The sequence below is a fragment of the Podarcis tiliguerta genome (genome assembly GCF_965153285.1).
Source record: "Podarcis tiliguerta genome assembly, chromosome: 7".
Lineage (NCBI taxonomy): Eukaryota > Metazoa > Chordata > Lepidosauria > Squamata > Lacertidae > Podarcis > Podarcis tiliguerta.
In genome coordinates this window covers 60658031-60680538 of record NC_139540.1, presented here as the reverse complement: position 1 = coordinate 60680538, position 22508 = coordinate 60658031, and the positions used below count along the sequence as shown (strand labels likewise).

Sequence of the window (22508 nt, the reverse complement as noted above, 5' to 3'; positions counted from 1 at the left end):
GTTAGGAGGGTGTGGGGGGCAAATCAATAAAAGCAAACAAGTGGTTCATAACAGGAGTTGACCTAGGACATTGCACCAATGTCATGTTGATACTACAAACCAAGATAAGCCAACGAGGTGCTGCAGTGATTTGCGAAATGATTATGCAACAGCACAAAAATGAACACAGAATAGACAGAGCATGAGAGGATGAGGGCAAAGCTTGAGACGATCTCCTAATACATTATCCTACAGGCCTTTCAGCTACTACTGAAACCACCTGTATGGAGGACACAACCCTATGCACTTAATGTACTGCAGTAACATGTTATAAGTGGCAGGCTTGTTCCACAAGGGTTGTCAGAATAGTAAGCTTCTGTGCAAATTCTGCCAGCTACAGGTATCAATTGGATCAATGCATTCTTCAAACACTCTTTAGGGAAGACCATATTCTGCAGAGGATCTACTTACACAGTTTGCATTGTTTAGTGAAATCTGCATGCACAAAAGAAAAAAAGCAGGATAGATGCCCCAAAGATGCTGTTGAAGATACGTTCAGTTGAAAGATGGGGAAGCATTAAAGTACCTTTGAAAGGTATAGTGATTGTGGCATGGTTTGTTGCATTTGGAGACCAATGTATGTTTTCTAGTTTTCTTGTTTAATTGTACTGCCATTCAGCTCATGGTTTGGCTGTTAATCATCATTACATACATGCCATTGGTCCCAGGGCAGCCTGTATATCAGAATGCACTGTTTGTATTCTAAATAGTTAATTTGAGACTCCTTTTTAATACTATTATCTGGTTGGAAATACCAGTCCGATTCTACAAAAGTGCTACTGATTTAACAGAAAAAGAGAAATCGTTTCATTCAAAACTATACTTTCACTTGCTCTATTAAGTTGATTTGGGATGCGGGTGGCACCACTGAAGCCTCTTGGGCTTGACGATCAGAAGGTTGGCAGTTCAAATCCACACAACAGGGTGAGCTCCTGTTGCTCTGTCCCAGCTCCTGCCTACCTAGCAGTTCGAAAGCACGCCCGTGCAAGTAGGTAAATAGGTACCACTGTGGCAGGAAGGTAAGCGGCATTTCTGTGCACTCTGGTTTCCGTCATGGTATTCTGTTGTGCCAGAAGCGGTTTAGTCATGCTGGCCACATGACCTGAAAAGCTGTCTGTGGACAAACGCCAGCTCCCTTGGCCTGAAAGCAAGATGAGTGCAGCAACCCCATAGTCACCTTTGACTGGACTTAACCATCCAGGGGTCCTTTACCTTTAACCTTTTACCTTAAGATGATTTAACCTATATCCATAAGAATATATCTTCAAATAGTTTGAGTTGAAACATTTGCCTGCAGCTGCCCTACATTACTATTAAAACATTTTAAATGTACACCTAGAAATGTAAGGTGCAAATGCGATAAATACAAATTTCCAAATATGTCTATCATACTAAAACTTATCAGGGAACTGTGTTCACAAGGCTAGCTGGTTTCAACAAAAAATAGTTTCAGATGAGGAGCTGAGTCAGGAAGCATGGAGTGTGAGAAAACAGAGAACCTCAACTTTAGCCTTCTCTTACTGCTTCTGTTTCACAGAGATCCCATTGTCCAAAGTTTTAACATGACATTTTAGAAATGTAACAATATTTTGTTCATCTCTATGTGGCTTATAACAAATGTAAAATCAAAGCACAAAAGCTTGAATTTATTATTAGGTAACATAAGTGGTGTTTACACAAAATAGGAACAATATCACTATTAACATGAATTCTAATGCCAGTGGACAAATCTCTGCCCAAGGCTGAATTTTAATACATATGAGGGACATGTTGGGTTATTGGTACTGGTGGATGAAGGTTGTGAAATGCAAAAGGGGAATTCGTTGGGAAGAAAAACTTCTGCATCTATAAAGAGGCTTTCCTGTAAAAATGCTATTTTCACTTGCTGTGCACATTAACCACATGAAATTATTTTCCACCAAGCTTTTTTTTTTTTTTTTTTTTTTGGTGTGAATGAAATCTATACAACTGCTGCTTTCCCTTCAGTCCTTGTTAATGAGTGAACTTGTTGAATTTAGTGTAATTGCTGTGACTGCAATACTAAGCTACTTGGCATTGCACAGCGAAGAAGAGACTGAGATGCAAAGCAGGAAGTCCCCAGCTCATTTTTCACCTTTCCATGAACTCATTAGGTGCCCTTAGACAAGCTGCTCTCTCTGTCTCAGCCTTTCTACAATATGGGGAATACTAGCAATTTTGATTCATTTTGTGATGTTGCTGTAAGGATTGCAGCTATCTAATGAATTATTACTTTATTTCCCATTATTTGATTACCCAGCAACACTTGATGCAGCTGATGCTGAATGTGTGAACTGCCTCCATCTGAAAATGCTGCATTTAAAGTGACACAGGATCACAATAATGTTCTATATGTGGTATGGCTTCAGATCCATGATGGTCTATTCACACACACATGCAAGTTATCACTTGATGGCACAGTCATCAAATGACAGGTGTGCATGTGTGAACCAGCGTTATATGATCTGGCAGTATTCCACCATAGCAAAATCTCTCACTGAAAAGTTCCCTCCTCCATCTAGACCAGCTCTCAGAGAACTGAAAACATTAATCTTAGTATAAGTAAGGTGCAGGGAGATGTGTCATACTCAGGTCATTTCCTCAATCTCAGAGATGAAGACTTACTATATAGAGTTTTTATTTTATACACATTGGAAGGAAAAGTTATGTAACAACAGAACTATTTCCCACATGACTGAGCATATAATATCTCCTGAGATATGAGGGGAGAAAAAAGAGACAGGATCACGTAAGAAGGATGTGGGTTTTTTTAAAGTTTGCTTTTCTAACTCAAAATGTGTCACATGCAATTAAGATCAAGCTATTCAGTGCTTCTCAATTTGTTTGTACTCTAAAAGCTTTTCTTAAACCTTTTTTTTAAAAAAGCTAACCACTTTCTGTCTAGGTTTTTACACAGTGCAGATGCTTCTGTTTCTCAACTCTCCCTGAACCCAAAAGGGAACCATATTCAGTTATGCTATTTAAGCTGAATACAACAAAGTGGAGCTATGATGTTCCACGTTAGTGATTAATCAGAGCTCAAAAAAGTAGGGTGTGTGTCTTTTCTCTTGAAAAACTCCCCAACTCTGCTGTCTGACTCCTTTTGGTCATCTGCTGTGCATGATGGCAAATCTACATGTTACATACAAATGGGTGTAATTAAACCCTAATGGCCATATCACTAATAGAACAGCAATGTTGGGAGATAGGACCAGCCCAAGAAATTTAGTTGCCCGAGCTGAGGAACAATATAGTGGCACCACCCCATTCCACAGAAAAATGCTGACCAGGCTGGCAGCTCAATCTGACTTCATCTATCACCCAGGGGGGCAGGGAGCAGGTTAACGTAGGGAGGGCAGGCTGTTCACAAGGAGATCTATCCTTCAATTCCTCACTGCTGTTCCCTCATTGTTTCACCTGATGCCTGCTTGCTGCCCAGGTCTAATTTTACTTTGGAGGCTTATGGAGTTTTCTAATATTTGTGTTTACTTACAAATATGCAGGTTGAGCCCCAGCTTAAGCAGTCAAACAGAGGGCCAAATCCATTTCCCCAGACAGAGATGGCACCCTAAATGCTGTTAGCTTACCGAGCCCCCAAACACAGCTTTTTCTAGGGTTACACTGAACACAACCTGTTTCTACACATTTACAAGAGTGTAACACTTCTTGCTTTGTACAGTGGTACCTCTGGTTAAGACGTAATTCATTCCGGAGGTCCATTCTTAACCTGAAACTGTTCTTAACCTGAGGTACCACTTTAGCTAATGGGGCCTCCTGCTGCTGCCGCCGCCGCGCAATTTCTGTTCTCATCCTGAGGTAAAGTTCTTAACCCAAGGTACTATTTCCGGGTTAGCAGAGTCTGTAACCTGAAGCGTTTGCAACCCGAGGTACCACTGTACTCCTGGACTATTGTGTACAGAGGCACACAGACTGCACAGTTGTTGAATGTAACGTGTGAAGGCTCCTCCTGTAACTTCTGCACTCCAAAACTGTGATCTGTGTTTTCCTATATACAGACATAGATGACATAATCTTTACCTAGGAGTTGGGGGAGAAAGTCGGGCCCTGTTTCAGGTATCTCCCAGCCCAGTGGTGGTGAACCTATGGCATGTGTACCAGAAAGGGCACTCAGAGGCCTCTCTGTGGGCACATGTGCAGGGCTGTAGCTCCTGTGCTGGGGAGGCGGGAGGAGGAGGAGAGGGGGGCTTGCGTGCAAGCAGGAGGGGAGGCAGGGATCTCTCAGAAGTGGAGTGGAGGCTTCACGCTGAGAGATTCCCACCTCTACTCCTGCTTGCACCCAAGTAGGAGTGGCATCGGGCAGGTCTGTTGAGGAGCGCCTGGCTGCCTTCAGGTGGTGCAGGGGCTCTCAGATGCAGCTTCCGGGCTGCCTCCACCTTCCCCAACCCCAGCAACTATTCAGCCTGGCTGCCTTCACAGGGTTGCAGGGGATCTGATGCGGAGGCGGGGGCTCCTTTAAACTTCTCCCTTGAGAGGAATGCAGCCATGAACCCCTCAATGGACAGTGTGACGGAGCCTGCATCTCCCCAGCTGAGCAGCCCTGATCCAGCTCCTGTTCCCATGCAAGCAGCAATGCTGCGTAGCAGAGCAGCCCGATCCCATTCCTACTTGCCTGCTCGTGTAACAGAAGTGTGGCACTCAAAACGGAAGTCATACTCAGAACAGAGCACGTTCAGCTTCTGAAAAAAGTTCCAAAACCGGAACACTCATTTCCAGGTTTGAAGTGTTCAGGTTCCAAGTAGTTCGAGAAATAAACTGTTAGAAAATGAGGTACCACTGTATTTATTTTTCTCAATTTGAACTGTATTTATTTTCCCCGATTTAAACTGTATTTATTTTTCCCCTTGGTGGTGATTTTCTTGAGTCAAAATGAGAGTACCCCTAAACATATTTTTTTAGAAAAAAAGCACTGAGTTATACCATAAAATTATATATCATTGGAAAGATAATTTAATGAAGAATGTAATGCAATAACTTTTATGAAAGATTATTACAACAGCAGTCCAGTAATAAAGAAGAAACGTGAAACGCACAGAAAAAATGAGATATACAGGTTAAATTGCCGTGTTGGCACTTTGCAATAAATAAGTGGGTTTTGGGTTGCAGTTTGGGCACTCGATCTCTAAAAGGTTCACCATCACTGTCCTAGCCATTCAGAAGACTCAAGAAGATCCTGCTATTGTGAGCAATCTGCCAATCTCTCTAACAAAGGAGGTACTTGTTAACTTTGACAGATTACTTCTGGCTCCATTAACCCTTTCATGTATAACCCATTTCCAAACTCCCAACTGTGTTTTTGCAAAACACAGTGGTTTTTAAAGAGAACTGATCTGAGTCAATAGGAATAAATTAAAATTCCACACTGAATAGTGTTCTTCTAACCAAAATGGGGCAAGGTCCACTAGATTAATAGCCTCATATGCCTATTACTATTACAATAATATTGCTTCGGAGGAAGGCAGAGTGGCTAACATTCTGAGCATTGCAATTTTGTAAATTGGGAACTTGTGGCCAGCCTTCTTCCTGAGTGTGAAAGGGTAGGCTTCTATGGATACTGACCATCCCTGGACCTGTTTGGGAGAAAGGGACCCAAAAGCAAGTGAGTCTATAAGCTTATTTCCTCTGTATGCTTCCTATTAAGAGTGCATATTTGCATCCTGATTCTATTCTGCTTCCAAATCCGGAATTTAATTGCAAGACTCTAATTTAAGTTTGAGCAAAAGAAAAAGAAAAATGCTCGTTCGTTCTTTTCCCTTAGTGCATATTTGCTTAGTTTTGCTGACTCTTGTTCCTGCTCAGATGGTGAAACTTATGAATCAACTAGTAGAATATCCTAATCCAGTGTTGTATTAATGGTGGGAAGGCACCTGGGGACCTTGAGTGGAAGGTGGCACTGAGGGGATATCCACAGATACCAGGTATTTCACAAAAAGCATTCCATACATCATCTCTACCTGGAAAGACTAAAATGAAGTGACATTGATCAAAATGTCACTTCATCAAAGATACGTTGGTATCTTGGAGCTCAGAGTCCCAGCACTAAAGCTTTTCCTTCAAAATAAATAAAAACGCAAAAACAGGATTTGTGTGTACCCTTTATACTAAGTAAGTCATCTCTGTGGTCAGTGTTTCTGTGTGCAGAATTCCTGCCTGGCAAGGGGCTGGACTGGATGACTCTGGGAATCCCTGCCAACTCTACAATTCTATGATCCTAGTATTTACTAGACGATTGTCTAGCACCCATTCCACAGTTATTTTACTGTCTTTTTTTAAAAAAAGAAAACAGCCCTGTTATAATGAAGTGTTGCAAACATATGTATCACACACAAAATCTGGCCAAATTAAGAAAATATGATGTTTACAGCTCTGGAATCTCCCTGCTCTTAACACTGCAAAATGAGCCTGGCCCGGAAAGAAGATTAGTGCAATCCATTTAAAAGTAATCCTATTCTATTCTACCTACTTCATAGTGGAACATCAGCTTAATTTGTAATTAAGGAAGATTTATCTGGGGAGAGTATCTGAAGAAGCCTTCTTCCCCAATCTGGTGCCATCCAGATGTTTTGGACTGTAATTTTCATCAGCTGCAGACATGCGGGCTGAGGCTGATGGGAGTCTTAACCACTGGCGGAGGAATGGGGGGCGGGGGGAGCGCACCGCCCCCAACACCATCGGGGAGGGGACTACCATTGCGCCCGCCCCCCCCCCCGGACATGCTTGGTGGATTTTCCCCCACAGCGCTGGGCGCCAAGCCCCCACAAGCAGTGTGTCATGCTCCCAGGACACATGCCATGCCCCCATGGGTGGCACGTCACACCCCCGGGATGCATGCCACACCCCCACGGGCAGCATGCCACACACCCCAGGACGCATGCCACACCCCCGCAGGTGATGTGCCATGCCCCCCGGGACGGGCGCCAACCACGCCCCTGACTGCTCTCCACCCCGGTGCCAGAGCATGCAGCTTCGCCACTGGTCTTAACGCCTGAAAGGCATCGGACTGGGGGAGGTTGGTTTTAGCTCACCTCACCTCAAAATGGATATTGTAGAGTTGGAAAAGCTTCAGAAACAGGCAACCAAAATGATCAAGGAGATGGAGTGACTTTGCTGTGAGGAAAGGTTCCATAATTTTTGACTTTTTCCATTGAGAGAAAGGGTGACATGACAGAAATTTGCAACTGATGCATGGCCTGGGGAAAGTGGATAGAGAAAAGTGTTTCTCCCTCTCTCAAAACATGTGAAATTGTGTGGCATCCCATGAAACGGAATGTTGGAAGGTTCCAGATAAATAAAAGGAATTATGGTACTTCTTCACACAGTGCATAGTTGAAATTACATGTATTGTTTTCTCACTGAATTGTATTTTACATATTGAACAAATATTGTTTCATGAGATTTTATGTTGTTCACTGCTGAATATTATCTTATTAAGCAAGCTATAAATTTGTATAATAAGTAAATGTGTATAGTAAATAAATAAATCACTTCTATTGTTTATTCTTAGAATTTAAAATGTTGGCTTTCTACTTGAGTGCAACATCAAAGAAATCTACCAACAACTTTGAGGCTTACGCTAGCTACAAAAAACAAGTTAGATGGCTGCTACCATGAAATAATGGGTTTTAAAATAGAATACATTATTTTAACAAACTTTCACCCTGCCCTTTCTGCAAGGAGCTTAGCCCAGCATGCATAGTTGCTGTTCATCTTCACAAATTGCCCTCTTCTTAGGCAGGGAATGTGTGTGACGCGCTCAGCACTGTTAGTTATTTGTAGTGTATTTGTAGCATAAATGTATTTCACACACACAAAAAACGATATTGGGGAAAAGAGGTGGCAGTTGGCAGTTTATTTTGTTAGTTCTATCTTTAACTGTGAAAGTGAGAATTGTGGGGATGCTGTCCGGAGGACACTGTGAGGACAGGCAAGTTAATGGGTGAATAACTTATGCATTGCTATGAAGGAGTTTTGAAAGCAAAAAAAGGACTAAATCCTCTCTTGAGCTCAAGGGAGAGAAATGCATTCCATTCATGAATGCATATGTAAATAATACTTGTTGTTCAACTGGGGCCAGCATGACAAGTAAAGATTTATCTCCAGCTATTTGTAAGGCATATATTTCTATCTTCTCCTTCTCCTTTGGCGATCACTCGTAGCCAAGTAAGATTGTCTTCCATAAACATGGTTTTATATAGCGTCACCTAATGAGCTTCATGGTTTAGGGAGAAATTTGGAACTGGGTCTTCCTCATCCTAGCCCCATGATCTACACCAGGAGTGTAGACCTAGGGGCCAAACAGCAGTCCTCTCTGATCCTCAAGATTCTCTCCAGGCCACATCCCACTCACTGGCCCTGCTCAACAACCTCCCTGAGTGCTCTTGCATGACTGGAAGACATTGCTTAATTACAATAATGTGCTTCTTGCTTGCCTGGCTGGAGGAATGTGCATATAGAAACCTCTGGCTTTGGTGTGACTGCAGTGCAGCCTACTATACAAGGAAAGGTTGCATTAATTGCTCTGGTTACTTTTCCTTCAGGCCCTGCCCACCAGTCTCAAGAAAGAAGCCCCTGAAAAATTGACTACAACCAGGGCCAGCCCACCCATGAGGCAAGCTGAGGTGATTGCCTCGGGTGGCAGGATTCACAAGGGCAGCAGGTTCCATTGTAAATCTTTATTGCCCCTTGTTCCTGATGAACATCTTCCCTCACCCATTCATCCCTGGTGGGAAGTGGGGGGCACTGTTTTGTGGTTTGCCTCAAATGTTTGGGCAAGCCCTGCCTATGAGGGAGCAAAGCCCTTAGGCTGAAAATAATTCCCTGGCTCTGTTCCATCCACTAGGCAATGACCTTTGTCCCCGAAGACTGCTTGTGATCTTGTTTGGTGATTCCTACAGTTATAGCAGCGGGCCAGTGTGGGAGAAGTCTTGCTGTGCTGCTAGGTTTATCCCCGAGTGCTGCAGGCTATGAGACACGTTGCCCTTACTGACAAATGGAACCATAATTAAGTAAAAATTAACTGACCCACATCGACACAGCATCATTCTTAGAATATTTTACAATTATCTGACGATCAGAAAAACTGAGCGGTCAATTGATTGCTAGTTGCTTTTCGGATGGTTTTATGGATTTTGATATCGTATCAGTTTTGCAAGGAAATCATGTATGCATACATCTGTGCAGCTAGCATAACAAAATATTAAAAGAGTAAGCTGGTGCATGTTATGTTGCTGACACAGACAAATGCACATTAGTGCGTATGTTTAGGCACTGGATGTTTAGGAAATTATGGTGCCTTTGGCGTATCTCCTAGCTAATAGCGCAACTGAATGTAAAATCTCTGGCACAAACAACAAAAGCTATTATGCTACAGCCAGGACACATTCACACAACCAGCAGGCATCTGGGCACTTCAGCACATACGCTTGGCATGGATGCTTGTGGCGACTGCCAGTCTGTAGTGAGGTATTACCACACACAGTATTCAGCTTTCAGCATGTTTGGGGAAGCATCGGTGGGTTTGGGTTAGAGGTAAGCATCCCAATGTGTGCTGTATTATAAATAAATCCCATGCTTGGCCATAGATTTACACTGCACTCGGCTTCCACATACACATCCTGGATAGCTCAGTTGGTTGGAGCGTTGATCCCCGTGTGGGAGAATTGCATATTCCTGCATTGCAGGGGGTTGGACTAGATGATCCTCAGGGTCCCTTCCAACTCTATGATTCTATGAAATACATGCACCATTCTATGAAATACTGGATTCCGCATACTGTGACTATCTTGTGGTTAGAGGGTTGCCTGAGCAGCTTCAATAGACCTGGCAATTTTTACAGATGGAAAATAGTTTGCTAACTTTTACTGCTCAGGTTCAGTTCCATGCATTCAAATTTAATAGCAGATCAGGTATGCTTATCTAAATTAGTATCAATTTCTACACTTTCCATTGCAGTCTATATTTACTCATACAAGTGTAACCAAGTATTTCTAAGCAGCCGGGCTGAATGACAACACTGAGTTAGCTAATGGTAGAAGCAATGCTTTAAAATGTTTCCATTTTATGAAAACTGAAAAGGAGCGGGGGGCGGGGGGCGGGGAGTATGAGAAAAATAATCCAGTCAATGTGATGCAGGGTAATTATCCATTTAGGAGCGGTAAACATCGCTAATCAGATTAACTGGATTTGGACCTTAGGAAAGTCTGCTCTTTAACCATGCAAGCCTATGTGTGTCTACTTGGAAGTAAGCCCTGTGGAGTTCAGTGGGACTTATTTTCAAGAACTGCAGCCTAATGGCCACATCTATTATTTATTATTTTATTTTATTTATAAGGTTCATATCCTGCCTCTCATTACATGCAATATCGAGAGGGACACAACCATTTGCAACAAAATATAAAACACTTTAATCATACACTCATACTTCATTCATTAAATATAGCACTCAAGATAGTGATGCAACTCAGCACACTTTAGTAAAAGTGAATACTTTGTTTACAAATGCTGCAGGAACAAAGGCAGCAATGGTCCTCTAAACGGGAAATCAAAACAGCAATACAGTGGTACCTCGGGTTACATACGCTTCAGGTTACATACGCTTCAGGTTACAGACTCCGCTAACCCAGAAATAGTGCTTCAGGTTAAGAACTTTGCTTCAGGATGGGAACAGAAATCGTGCTCCGGCAGCGCAGCGGCAGCAGGAGGCCCCATTAGCTAAAGTGGTGCTTCAGGTTAAGAACAGTTTCAGGTTAAGAACGGACCTCCGGAATGAATTAAGTAATTAACCTGAGGTACCACTGTATGTAACTACATCTCTTTGTTTCTTATGCTGACTATGCTCCATATATGGTTCCGTTTGTTTGGTTATGTGTACATATGCTTACGATAAATAAATTTTTGGAAATGTTTAAAAGGGAAAAGGAAGTGCAGAAGGAGGAGGTCGAAGAGAAGAGAGGAAAGCAGGCAAGATCTACAACAGAGCAGGGGATCAAAATTCTGTACACTGGTATAGATTATGTGCACATGATGAGACTTGTTGGCCAGCATGGGACCCCAAATCTCTCACTCCACACATTCATTTGTACACAGATCGATGTCTGAATAGGGATGGTGCACTCTAGGGCTTAAGCGTATGGGCCATGATCCAGGAAGTGTTTAGCTGAAATCTTTTCTCAGTCACATACTCATTAAGTGATCGAGGCTTAAGCAAGCCCCTTTATGTCACATGTCACCCACCATCTTACATCTGCAATAGGGAGATGATGATGATGATGATATTGTCCTCTCTTGTATGGTTTCCGTAAGGATTACCGGAAGAATGCATAGGTGCATTCCAACACTCTAAAATGCTACATAAATAATGCATGTGTTTTATTAGTTAGACATTGCAAAAAAAATTACAGTGGTACCTCAGGTTACATACGCTTCAGATTACATACGCTTCATGTTACAGACTCAGCTAATCCAGAAATAGTACCTCGGGTTAAAAACTTTGTTTCAGGATGAGAACAGAAATCGTGCTCCGGTGGCGCGGTGGCAGCAGGAGGCCCCATTAGCTAAAGTGGTGCTTCAGGTTAAGAACAGTTTCAGGTTAAGCACGGACCTCCAGAACGAATTAAGTACTTAACCCGAGGTACCACTGTATAGAAAAAGTTTTGAACAAGTATGTCAAAGTCATACTGTCCATACATTTCTGTTAATTACAAATGGTGATGGTACCAATTTTGATAGCTTTCTGTTGAACAGAGCTTTCTGTTGAATGAGTTAGTGTTATTTATGCCATTGATAAATTGAGATTATCTTGCTATTTGAAACACATTTTGGATTACTGCAGGAGAATGGAAAAGGGGTGGGAGTAATTTTATCCCATTGAGGATCTTTTTCACATCTTTCATTTTAACACATTTCAGACACTGGGCGCACAGCTTGTGCACAGGATATCTATGCTAGTTCAGCAATTGAACTTTTTAAATAGAAAGAGAGGGAGAGAATGCCTTCAGTTTTACAACAGCTCCCTGTCTAGCCTTGAGACAAAGGCGGCTCTATGTTTAAGAAGGAGGTTTCTTGGTTGCTGTCCCAGCTGCCTGCAATGTAACACTGTGTCCCCAAGACTGGGATTAATGTACCAGGGGCTCCTCCTCCTTTTGCTGCCAGGCAGGGTCAGAAAGGATTTTCTACCACACATCCCCTTTACTGTACTGGGCAGTATTGCCACCTTAAAGAGCTTGCTCTAGATGGAAATGCAATTATTCCCCTGCTTACTCATTTAAACATTTGGCTAAGATGTCATATTTCAAAGAAGCCAAGTGCTTCAGAAACCAGAAAGCCATGCATTAAGCACTGCGTGCGCACATTAGCTTCCACATCCCCAATTCCAACAGTAACCTTCCACACTGCTTGGGAGGAATGCTTCCATAATCTCCTTCATTATGTTATGCTCCTTCATCTGTTTCAGCTCCACTTCTACCTTTCACTTCTACCTGGCTTCTACCTTTCACTTCTACCTTTCACTTCTACCTGGCTTAGTGAAGGACTGAGTCTCCTATTAGCTACATTCTTTCAGGAACCCTTTCTGCAGAAAAGCCTTCCCCAGCCTAGTGCTTTCCAGATGTTTGGGTCTACAGTGCAGTGGAGACTGGTGCATTGGAGTGAACGGGGCAGTGCCCCACAAACCTCACTCTGCCTTCAGCCAGCCCCCACCTTCTCAGAACCAGCCTGGGGGGGGGGGAGTGGCCCTGGCTGTCCACTTGCCCTTCCTCAGTCTTGATGTTGCTCTTGTGGAACTCAACAAGGAGGATGGAGACAAAACTAGCATTAGTTGGTTTTGCTTGCAGTTGGCTGTGATTCTTCCTACAGTTGGCATCCCTGCCTTCTTCCCTACCAGTCCCAATGGGTAATACCACTTCTACAGTACCCACCGGCCCCATCAAGCATGGCCCATAGTCGGGAATGGTGGGAACTGTGGTTCAAAACTGATGGAGGGCAGAAGATTGGAGAGACCTTTTCTAGAATTACAGCCACCAATCTATCTCTACCAGCACTCTCATGTTTTTTAACAGTAAATTCAGTCTTGATCAGACAAAGCCCTAACAAATGACTCAAGGATTTGACTAGCCTTCGACAGCAGACTTCTCATAAGCTACATTCCTCTTGGGAGTGAAATAGGCATCTAATCTGGCTACGGTTGTGCTTGTTGCCCTCTTCAGCAAAGATAAAGGAATTGCAAACATTGGGCGATATTCAATGTTAGCCATACTCAAACTATACCCATTGAAACCAACCAGTTGGATCCAATTGGTTTACTCTGAGAAAAGCTTACATGAATAGCAGCCATTGTTGGCTTCTTTCCCCATAACATAAAGTGATGAGCTTTATGTGAACTATTCCTCTGATGCCGGGCAAAAGCAAGCAAGCATTTTCTTCTATTTCTTCCAGGGTGCAGGATTATTAGAGCTGAAGACTTCTGGTGCAGGGAACAGTGTCATTTTCCTTGTCTGGTTAGGAATCTGTAAATTTACAACATGACTTCTGACACCATGTTATGGTCTTCCATCGATGTGTCATGCATTAGGACGCACATCTATCAAGACTCCTTTTATGTCTCTGAGGAGGAGCTCTGTCGACTTTAATGGAATCACTCTGAAATAATTAGTTACGAGAGTGAATGTTAAACATTTAAATGTCAGTAAGCATTAGAGGTCCAAAGTTTCACATAGATGTCCCATTGACTTTAATTCATGAATTGTGAGCTACTGCCCAAGGTTACAATTCTTGCTGCGATCTAGTAAAATCAGTGGGGTTGTAGTGGAGCAAACACAGTCAGAATTATACCTGGCTGTCTTTTCCAACCTCTAAACTACCACCCCTGGCTCAGAACAGAGCTAAATAAAATGTCCCTTTGTACCAGCAAATGCTTATTAAAGACACTGTCGCAATATAATTTATTCGACTTCCTACACAACTAACCAAAGCAAGCCATTACATAACAAGTAACTGGAAAGCAAATGTGGTGTGGATGCCATTATTTGGAACTTGTACTCTGATGAAAAGAATGCCAATTCCTTGAAACAGTATTTTCCCCACCCCCTTTTGGAGGTTTGTGCCAGTAATTCACTCGCTGCCAGTATGATGCTTTTTGGAAGGACTCTGTTCAGAGTTTGCAGCAGAGATTGCCGGCGATTCTTTTTTCTTAATACTGGCTGGGAAGAATGCATGTGTGAGGAAGGCAGTGGAAGCTGAAGATCAGATACTCAGTGCCACTTGAGTGGATGAAATGAATACTGGAAAATAACCCTCTCTTAAATTAAAACTAAGTGGGCCCCAGTTAGGTTACTTAAGCCTAGATTTGCAAGTACAATTACATAGGCTATTGTACAAATTAAAAAAAAAACTAGCCCAGTGAAGACTGTTGAAAGGGGTGGGTAAGGGAAGGAACAGGTAACAGAGAATGCAAGATTGCTCTCCCCCCTTTTATAAATTTAATCACTGATGTTGCACAAAGCTTTCCATGCTTCATCACGCTAGCAACTATCCCCATCCAATGGAATTCTGTTATTCCCATTTTGGTGATGGGGAAGTTGAAGTCAACAAATTTTATCTCAAGTCAACCAGCTGAGGAGGAACCCAAATCTCCTAGATCAAAGGCCAATAATCCACTGGATCGTGCTGGCTGCAAATCAATGCAGAGACATTCTTTTTACAGGGAAAAATGTCAGTGAAAAATCAAATACCTGAAGCCTTTGCCAGATAGTTCAATATGAGTGCTGTAATCCACAATTCAGCAACACTTATTTATTTAAGTGAAGCACAAGCCCCTGGCACAAGTTGTATGATTTTCCAAAATAAGAACCTAAGCCTATAACTAATCCTAAGTACGTATAACTGAAATAATTGCACATTCGGCTCCTGTTCACCCCTGCCTTCACTCCTCTCCCCTTCTTCTGTTGCCTTTTCCTGTGTTGAATTTTAGACTGAATGCTCCTTGGGGAGGGACCTGTCCTCTTGCAAAGTATCATGAATGTTGATGTCTCCATATCACTGATCCAGATCCATAGGTGGGGGGAAATCAGGGCAGGGTAGGGTAATACCTTTATTGCAAACCGTCATGTTCTCCATAACTTTTCATCAGGAATAAGGCTGATGTTGGTTAGTAGTTCCCAGTTCCTTATTCCTAGTTCCCATGAAGGGTTGAAACAGAGCTGCATAATTAGTGGTAATGAGGAACTGAAGTATCTGCATAATCGGTGGTAATGAGGAACACGCTTGTACAGTGGGTACCTCGGGTTAAGAACTTAATTCATTCTAGAAGTCCGTTCTTAACCTGAAACGGTTCTTAACCTGAGGTACCACTTTAGCTAATGGAGCCTCCCGCTGCTGCTGCTGCACGATTTCTGTTCTCATCCTGAAGCAAAGTTCTTAACCCGAGGTACTATTTCTGGGTTAGCAGAGTCGGTAACCTGAAGCGTCTGTAACCTGAGGTACCACTGCACCACTAAAAAAGCTTTGTACTTTCCCTAATCATATATCTCCAAGACCAGGGATGGTCCTCTTGAGATGCACAAGAATTCTCTGCAATCAAAATGGTTGGGTGTTGGGTTGTTTGTTTGTTTGTTTGTTTGTTTGGTGTAACGTTATTTAATGCTTGACAACACCAGATGATATACCCACATCTCCAGGAGGTTGTCCTTTTTTATACACCCCCGTGTCGCATCCAGTTCAGTGCCTAATTTTGGCACACTACACTGTCAAGGGCTCTAGGCTCTCATCTTGCCAATGTATCTGCAAAATAAAAAGGAGCTGGGAGCGTGCCCCCACAAACTAAGCTTTAGGCCTCCACAAATCATTTATCCCACACCTCCAGGTATTATGCCAGACCAAAAGAAAAGAGGAAAAAAAGTTGTTATATGGTTGCAAAGAGGACATTGGTTTATGACACTTGCTGAAGGAACCGAACTCCATGAAGATTCCAGATAACATGAAGCTCTAGCTCTAGGGCAGTATGTTCATAAGGGAAGGACTGTAGCTCAGTGGTATAGCATTTGCTTTGCATGCAAAAGGTCCCAGGTTCAATCCCTGGCATCTCCAGATAAGGCTGGGGAAAATGCCTACCTGAAACCTTACAGACTCGTTACTAGTTACTGTTGATAATACTGAGCTAAATGGTTGAATGGCTTGACTTTGTATAAGGTAGGTTCCTATGTTGGGGCGGGGAGCATTTTTCAGTGTGGGGGTTGTATTCCTTCATGCACAATGCTCGTGCCAGTGGTGAGCAGGGCCAGAGCAATGGATGCAACTCTTACCTTTATGCAGCAGGCAAAAGCACACAAAATTAAGAGGCTTCTCCACCCTCTCTCTATCCAGGCAAGCAAGAGGCATTGTCACAGTTCAAGGTCACATTCCAGCAAGGCAGAGGCACTCAGGGAAGGCATGAAACAGAGCCAATCGGGTGTCTGGCTTGCGTGTATCCTGGGGACAATCCTGAAAGCCAGACAGGGACCCCTGGAGGGCCACATCTGGCCACCCCATCCTATGTAGCTGTGAAGAATCTCTTCACAGTGGGGGTGAGGAAACTTGTGGTGTGAATTGGTCCTTTGTCACTAGACAAACCGATAGTTATCATCATTCACTTTTGACAGGCAATGCTCATGGCATGTCTGGGGTGTCCCACAGTTTGCAACTGCTGCAGAAAACATTGGTGGTTCCTGAAGTCTAGTATATGGGGTGACATCCAATGGTGTCAGCCTGCCTGCACAACAAAAATTCAGTTTGCATAAATGGAGATTCTCCTGCCTATTCTCTCTTCTCCCCGCTGTAGCTCCCCAGTAATTCCAAAATCTGCTCCATTGCCTCTACTGGTCCATCTGGCTCAGCAGGGTCTCTTCTTACTGGTAGTGGCTTTCCAATGTATTTCCATGCATGTCTACTTGAGATGATCCAGTTTTAACTGGAGATCCTGGGGGAAATCAGGCTCATGGCTCAGAATAAGCATGCAACTGAGGCTGAGAACGCTGGTTAATATGGGAAGTATATTCCATAAACAGCAAAACAAAACAAACAAACACCCTGATGTATCCAAAATGATTCTCAGGCTTGAGTGGGGTGAAACATTGTATCCCGATTCTCACAAATACTTTGCATGGCTATATCAAAAGATACAGTGTAATAATACATGCTTACTACAGAAACTGTATACAACTTTCAAACTAACGATTTCCCAAATAAAACACAGATACTGGCACCTTGACCTTGGGCATCACTGCCATTTCAGCGAATTGCACTTGCTTCCAAATGATGAGTTTATGATCAGCATGTAAGATGGACAAGAGAATTTGTTTTTATATGTGTTTCCAGGTTTGTAGAACTTTGCAACCTGGGAAGCTGCTTTCCATCACATAACTGTGATCACTAAGAATCTCTTTTGTCATTTCGTTGTAGTTCAACTACACATGTCTCTCTGTAAAAAGTGTGTCCATCTCATTGCCTGCATTGATTTTCTCCAATAAGTTACTGACTTAAGAAAACAACTGCAAACAAAAAGCCATGCTGCCATTTCTGAATATGCTTTGGATGCAGCGAGTTCCCTCCATGGGCAGGAAAATGGCACGTATTACCTTCCAACTCTATGATTCTATAAAACACATAAACACTGCCAGGATAAATCACAAGTATGGAATATATTTATGCTGTCCAAAATATAATTTCCCAAAAACTACTTGGGTGTATGGAGAGTTCAGAGTAACTGGTGCAAGCCAAAAGTTTCAGGTTTGGTGTTAGAATAAAAACTCAGTAGCACCTATATGTGACCTGGTTCCCAGTTGATGTGCACTAGGTTGTTCATTATATCATACATCATTAACTTCATCTTATCATTAGTGCAGTCCTTGTGATCCTCTGGGACACAGGCTCAATGGTGTAACTACAAACACACACGAACACATTACTGATAATTGGGTTAGCTACTGAGCCACCTTGAACCTTCGTTTTCTCATCTGTATATTCATTGAGATGACTGATAGGCCCAGCTAACATGAGGCTTCCAATCCCCTTTGTGGATCACCCTTACATTTCATGCTCTTACATTTCAAATTACATTTCAAAAGCTGTAAGCTTGGCAGGGTTTTTTAAATAAAAAAATTACACGCACAAAAGTCACCCAATAAGATTGCATTTTTCATTCATCTGTTAGCTCCCCACTTGTAAAACCTGCCTTAGTTAAGAAAGATTTGAACCCAGGTGAGTACCTTTTTAAAGCTATCAACAGTGCAGACCTGGGTTTGTTTCTTGGAATTGGCACAGCGAGAAATGTATACAATAACCTTTAAGGGGTTTCCAAAGCTTATCTGATTCTTGTTTCATGTCATTCTATGAAAGGCATGAAATCTATTAGGGATAAAGCTATATACAATTGGAATTTTATCATAAACACACCCTTTCTCCTTCTATTCTTACTGCAGTTTTTCTGTGATGTGACTGTAAACTGTTACAACATTCATTAACATGGCTTTCAGCTAATTGTCAAGAATAGGTATTGTAGGTCTTGGAATACTTATTATTTCTTTCTCATTATGTACAGCTTAGTGTTCTTTTAGATAGATGGGGGGGGGGGAGAGACAAATCCCATTTTAGCTTTGTTACTGTCAGAGGTGAATGGCTACTACCTGTCATCTGGCTACAATGGTCCTTTGGTCTGGTAACCGACCTTCCAGATAGTAACTAAGGGCTTTTCACACAGTAAGACCCAAATTTTGACCAAAAATATATGTCATTGTCCTCATTTTGTCTAACAGGCTGAAAACATTCCCTGAGCTGTTATCCTAACATGAGTATTTAATTTTGCCGCAAAAGAATACATATACAATCTGAACACTCACATAAAAGACCTAATCCAAATATGGTCATGAAGAACCCGACTGAATAAGGGTAATGGTGGTGAAGCTGGAATGCTAATACTCTAACATGCATTTGTTACATTCAGATGGATTTGTTCCCAAAGCTAGTAGCTAGATCTGAATTTCCTAGCATTTTCTAAATAACTTGGATCTGCAGTAGGAAGGAAGGAGCAGAGTGCTGCCTTTTAAATCTGTTGGGCAATACTTTTATTGGGATCAACGAAAACATCACAAAAGTGTGGAGCTGTTGTGATATTTTGATTGATTCCAATAAAAATATGGCCCCACAATGTATGGTGGGTTTTTTTTTTAGGAACCTGCATGTCTACTTTGGTTTTTTATGTCCCTTTAAACTGGCCTTTCATCTTTAATTTGCATACTACTAGAGTAGGTGGGGAAGAAGTAATTTGGAAGTACTATTGGCAGCCAAGGATTCCTCCTAGAGTTCTTCAAGGCTTGCCTAAGCTGATGTTAGGACCAGTTTGTAACTATGGAGTGGTATAAACTAACTGCTTCACCCATTTCTACAAGAGTTAGGTAAAAGAAGTTTCTTCTTCTTGTCACCCTTACTATAGTGGCACCATGAATGTTTTCTGTTCAAGTGTGCACAAAGACAGAAGATCTGCAAGGGCAGCTGATTAAGGCTGCAATCCTATAAACCCCTTTATCAGAGAGTAAGCCCTATTGAACTTAATGGCACTTACTTCCAAGTAGACTTGTATAAGATTGCACCATATAGGAAGCAAGTGTGTGCATGAGTGGAGGAGCTCTTCATCTACAGAGAGCAACACAAAACTGCACCCTGATTCTTCATAGGGTGCATTTTGAAAAAATAAGCTGTGGGGCAGAGAAGGAGGGGAAGGAGGGAGCTCAGTGTCTTCTGTTGGTGAAACCAGTATGTAAAATATGGCTTCCTTGAGGTCAGTGTGCTTTTGTTAATGGGTCTGAGAGCAACAAATGAACAACTGTGAATCTGTATGTGTTGAGAAACAAACACCTGTATGCAGATAAGAACATGTGTCTTTCTGTGTGTGAGGAAACATTAGTTGGGGAGGTCAGGTGTGGGCGGGGAAGAGAGGATAAAGTAATGTGGGCACAGCATTTGTTGCCTATAGACACACACAGAGAGAGAGAGAGAGAGAGAGAGAGAGAGAGCTGTATATATGAGATACAGTGAGAGAAATGGATGGTGTTCGCCTGTGCGAGGCTGTGTGGGTGTGCTAACAAGAACAGTGTGCATATCAAGAAAATGCGGTGCATATGTTGCGCGAGGTACATTGTCTTGCAGAGAACAAGCATTTGTGTGCAAGGAAAAGGCTCAAGGTGTAAAAAAAAAGAAAGATAGCTTTGTGCTAGATGTGAGACAAAGGATAAAGTGGGCACAAGAGAGAGAGAAATGGGGTGTAGGAGCGTGAGGCAGTATGTCATGTACAGGTGTGAGGAAAAGTGCCTGCGGGTAAGGATGTGGGAGAAAATGAGAGGATGAGGCAGAGGAATAAGAAGGAGGGGGTGTGTGTTTGAGGGCAGGGAAGCATGTGTGAAGGAGAATGAAGGGAATATGGGCACCTGCGTGCGTGTACGTGGGCAGAGATAGAGAGAGGGGTGCTGTGTGTGTATCCTTGGCTTGCTAAGCGTCTACGAGGAAAGCATGAATGGCGCGCGCGAGGGCGCACAGAGAAGCGACGGCTGTGGCAGGTGTTGGGGTGCGAAAGGCGATGCTGTGTGTGGGCGCCTGTGAGGAGAGAGCCCGGCTCCTGTCCGTGGGGTCTCCTGGCTTCTTTCTCAGCCCTCATGGCTGAAGAGGGAGCGGGAGAACGCGCGCGCGCGCGAGAGAGAGAGAGCGCTCTCCTCCTCCTCCTCCTCCTCGGAGGGATTTAGCGTTTCCCGGCGGGAGAAACGCGGCTGTCCGCTCCGGGCGCGCCAGAAATAGGCTGGTCCCTTCACTCCCTCACTCACCATGTTGCCGCCGCCGAAGGGGGTCTCTGGGCGGGAAGGCGGCGCGGCGCGCTCGGCAAGGCGAGGAGGAGGCGGCGCGGCGAGGCGCTGTCCAGGGTATCCCGGCTCTCCGTCAGCTCGGCGAGCGCTCCAGCGAGTAGCGGCTCCTTCCCCGGCCGGGCGTGCTGGGCTTCCCGCTCTCTCCGCCTCCGCCTCTCGCTCTGCAGCTTAAGGCCAGCTCCGGCCTCCCCATGCTCCGCGCGCCCGCCCCGCCCCCCGGCCACGCGCGAAAGGCGAGGGGCTGCTGGGGTGACTTCAGAGAGGGGGCGGGGCCAAGGGCGGCCCCGGGGGAGGCAGGCGCGGAGGCTCCTCCTCCTCCGCCTCTTCTCCCTGCGCGAGCCGAGAGCTCAGCTTGCGCGCGCCAGCCGGTGGGTTTGCAAGGGCGCGTTTGATGTTTGCAGCCCCTCCGCGGGGCTCCTTTGGCCCACTTGGCTACGGGGCTGCTGCAAGGCTGCCAGCCCGTTTCTCTTGCAGGGGCGGCGAGTTTAGCGACCTCCAGCTGCAGATCTTGAACGTTGCAATAGATTCCCTGACTGTGGTGCCGTGCTTAGAGAGCAGGGTTAGGCACCTGGGAGGGTTTGAATCCCTTCTCAGCCCTGAAGCTCACTTGGGCTGTCTTCTCTTAGCCTAAACGACCCCGCCGTGTTGTAGTTAATGAGGAGAGGGAGAGCTGTGCACCTTGAGCTCCTTGGAGAAAAAAAAGGGGGGTACAAACTGCGATCGATCGATCAATAGATAGACAATTCTGTATTAAAGAGAAAGTTGCAAAAGCAAGCAAGCAAGCTGCGGCAGCTTCGAGGGTCCCTCGCCTGCAACTCCTGTGCACTCCTGTGGGTACCTGGAAGTAAGCGCCATGGAACTTAGGGCCCCTTCATACGTGCTTTCCATTGCGTGCTCACGGTGGTTTGTGCACGTGGTGGTATAATCGCAGGAGTTACGCGCGGTCCCCGCTTTCCACACCCGTTTGTACAAGCAAACTTGGGGGAAGGAGAGAGGATGTGCTGCCATGGAGCTCACCTAGGGTCCATTAGCATCCTAACCTGCCTCACAGGGTTGTTGTGAGGATAAAATGGTGAAGGGAGAACTGTGTGAACCACCATGACCTCCTTGAAATTGGGCTATTAATGTAATTTTTAAAAATAAAGAAATGTTGCAGAACTGCAAAAAGGCGCCAGTATGGAGGTGTCTGCAATGGGGCTTATTTCTACCTTCAGACAGTTACCTAAGATTATTACTTTAGTAGGAATATTTGGCCTTTTCAAAGTAATGCAACTTGTACTGTGTAAAGGCAACTTTTGGTACTGTACCACTGAGGCACAGAAGCAGAACTGGTACGAGACTCTTTTGTACCCCAGACAAGGCTAACTTCTTTCAAAAACACATCCTAAATTACTCACTTCAATTTTCAAAAACAGACATCTTGCAAAAAAAGTGAAAAGCACCAAACTTGAATCTGCTAAATTTATTTTAAATTGCAGTAAATAATACAACAATCTTTGATTAGCTTCTCAAATACAAAAGAAAATGTTTTAGCACACAAATCATTTTGAATAA

General features: G+C 43.7%; 1 protein-coding gene across 1 annotated transcript in view; it reads right to left on the bottom strand.

Moving 5' to 3' along the window:
* ELOVL2 (ELOVL fatty acid elongase 2) overlaps nt 1-21184 on the bottom strand; it is a 48051-nt gene extending 26867 nt beyond the window's left edge. The window contains exon 1 of the mRNA XM_083449623.1: nt 20916-21184. Within this exon, the coding sequence (XP_083305749.1) occupies nt 20916-20918 (3 nt within the window). The 5' untranslated portion in view covers nt 20919-21184. The remainder of the gene's footprint in view (nt 1-20915) is intronic.
* Between the last annotated feature and the right edge of the window lie 1324 nt (nt 21185-22508).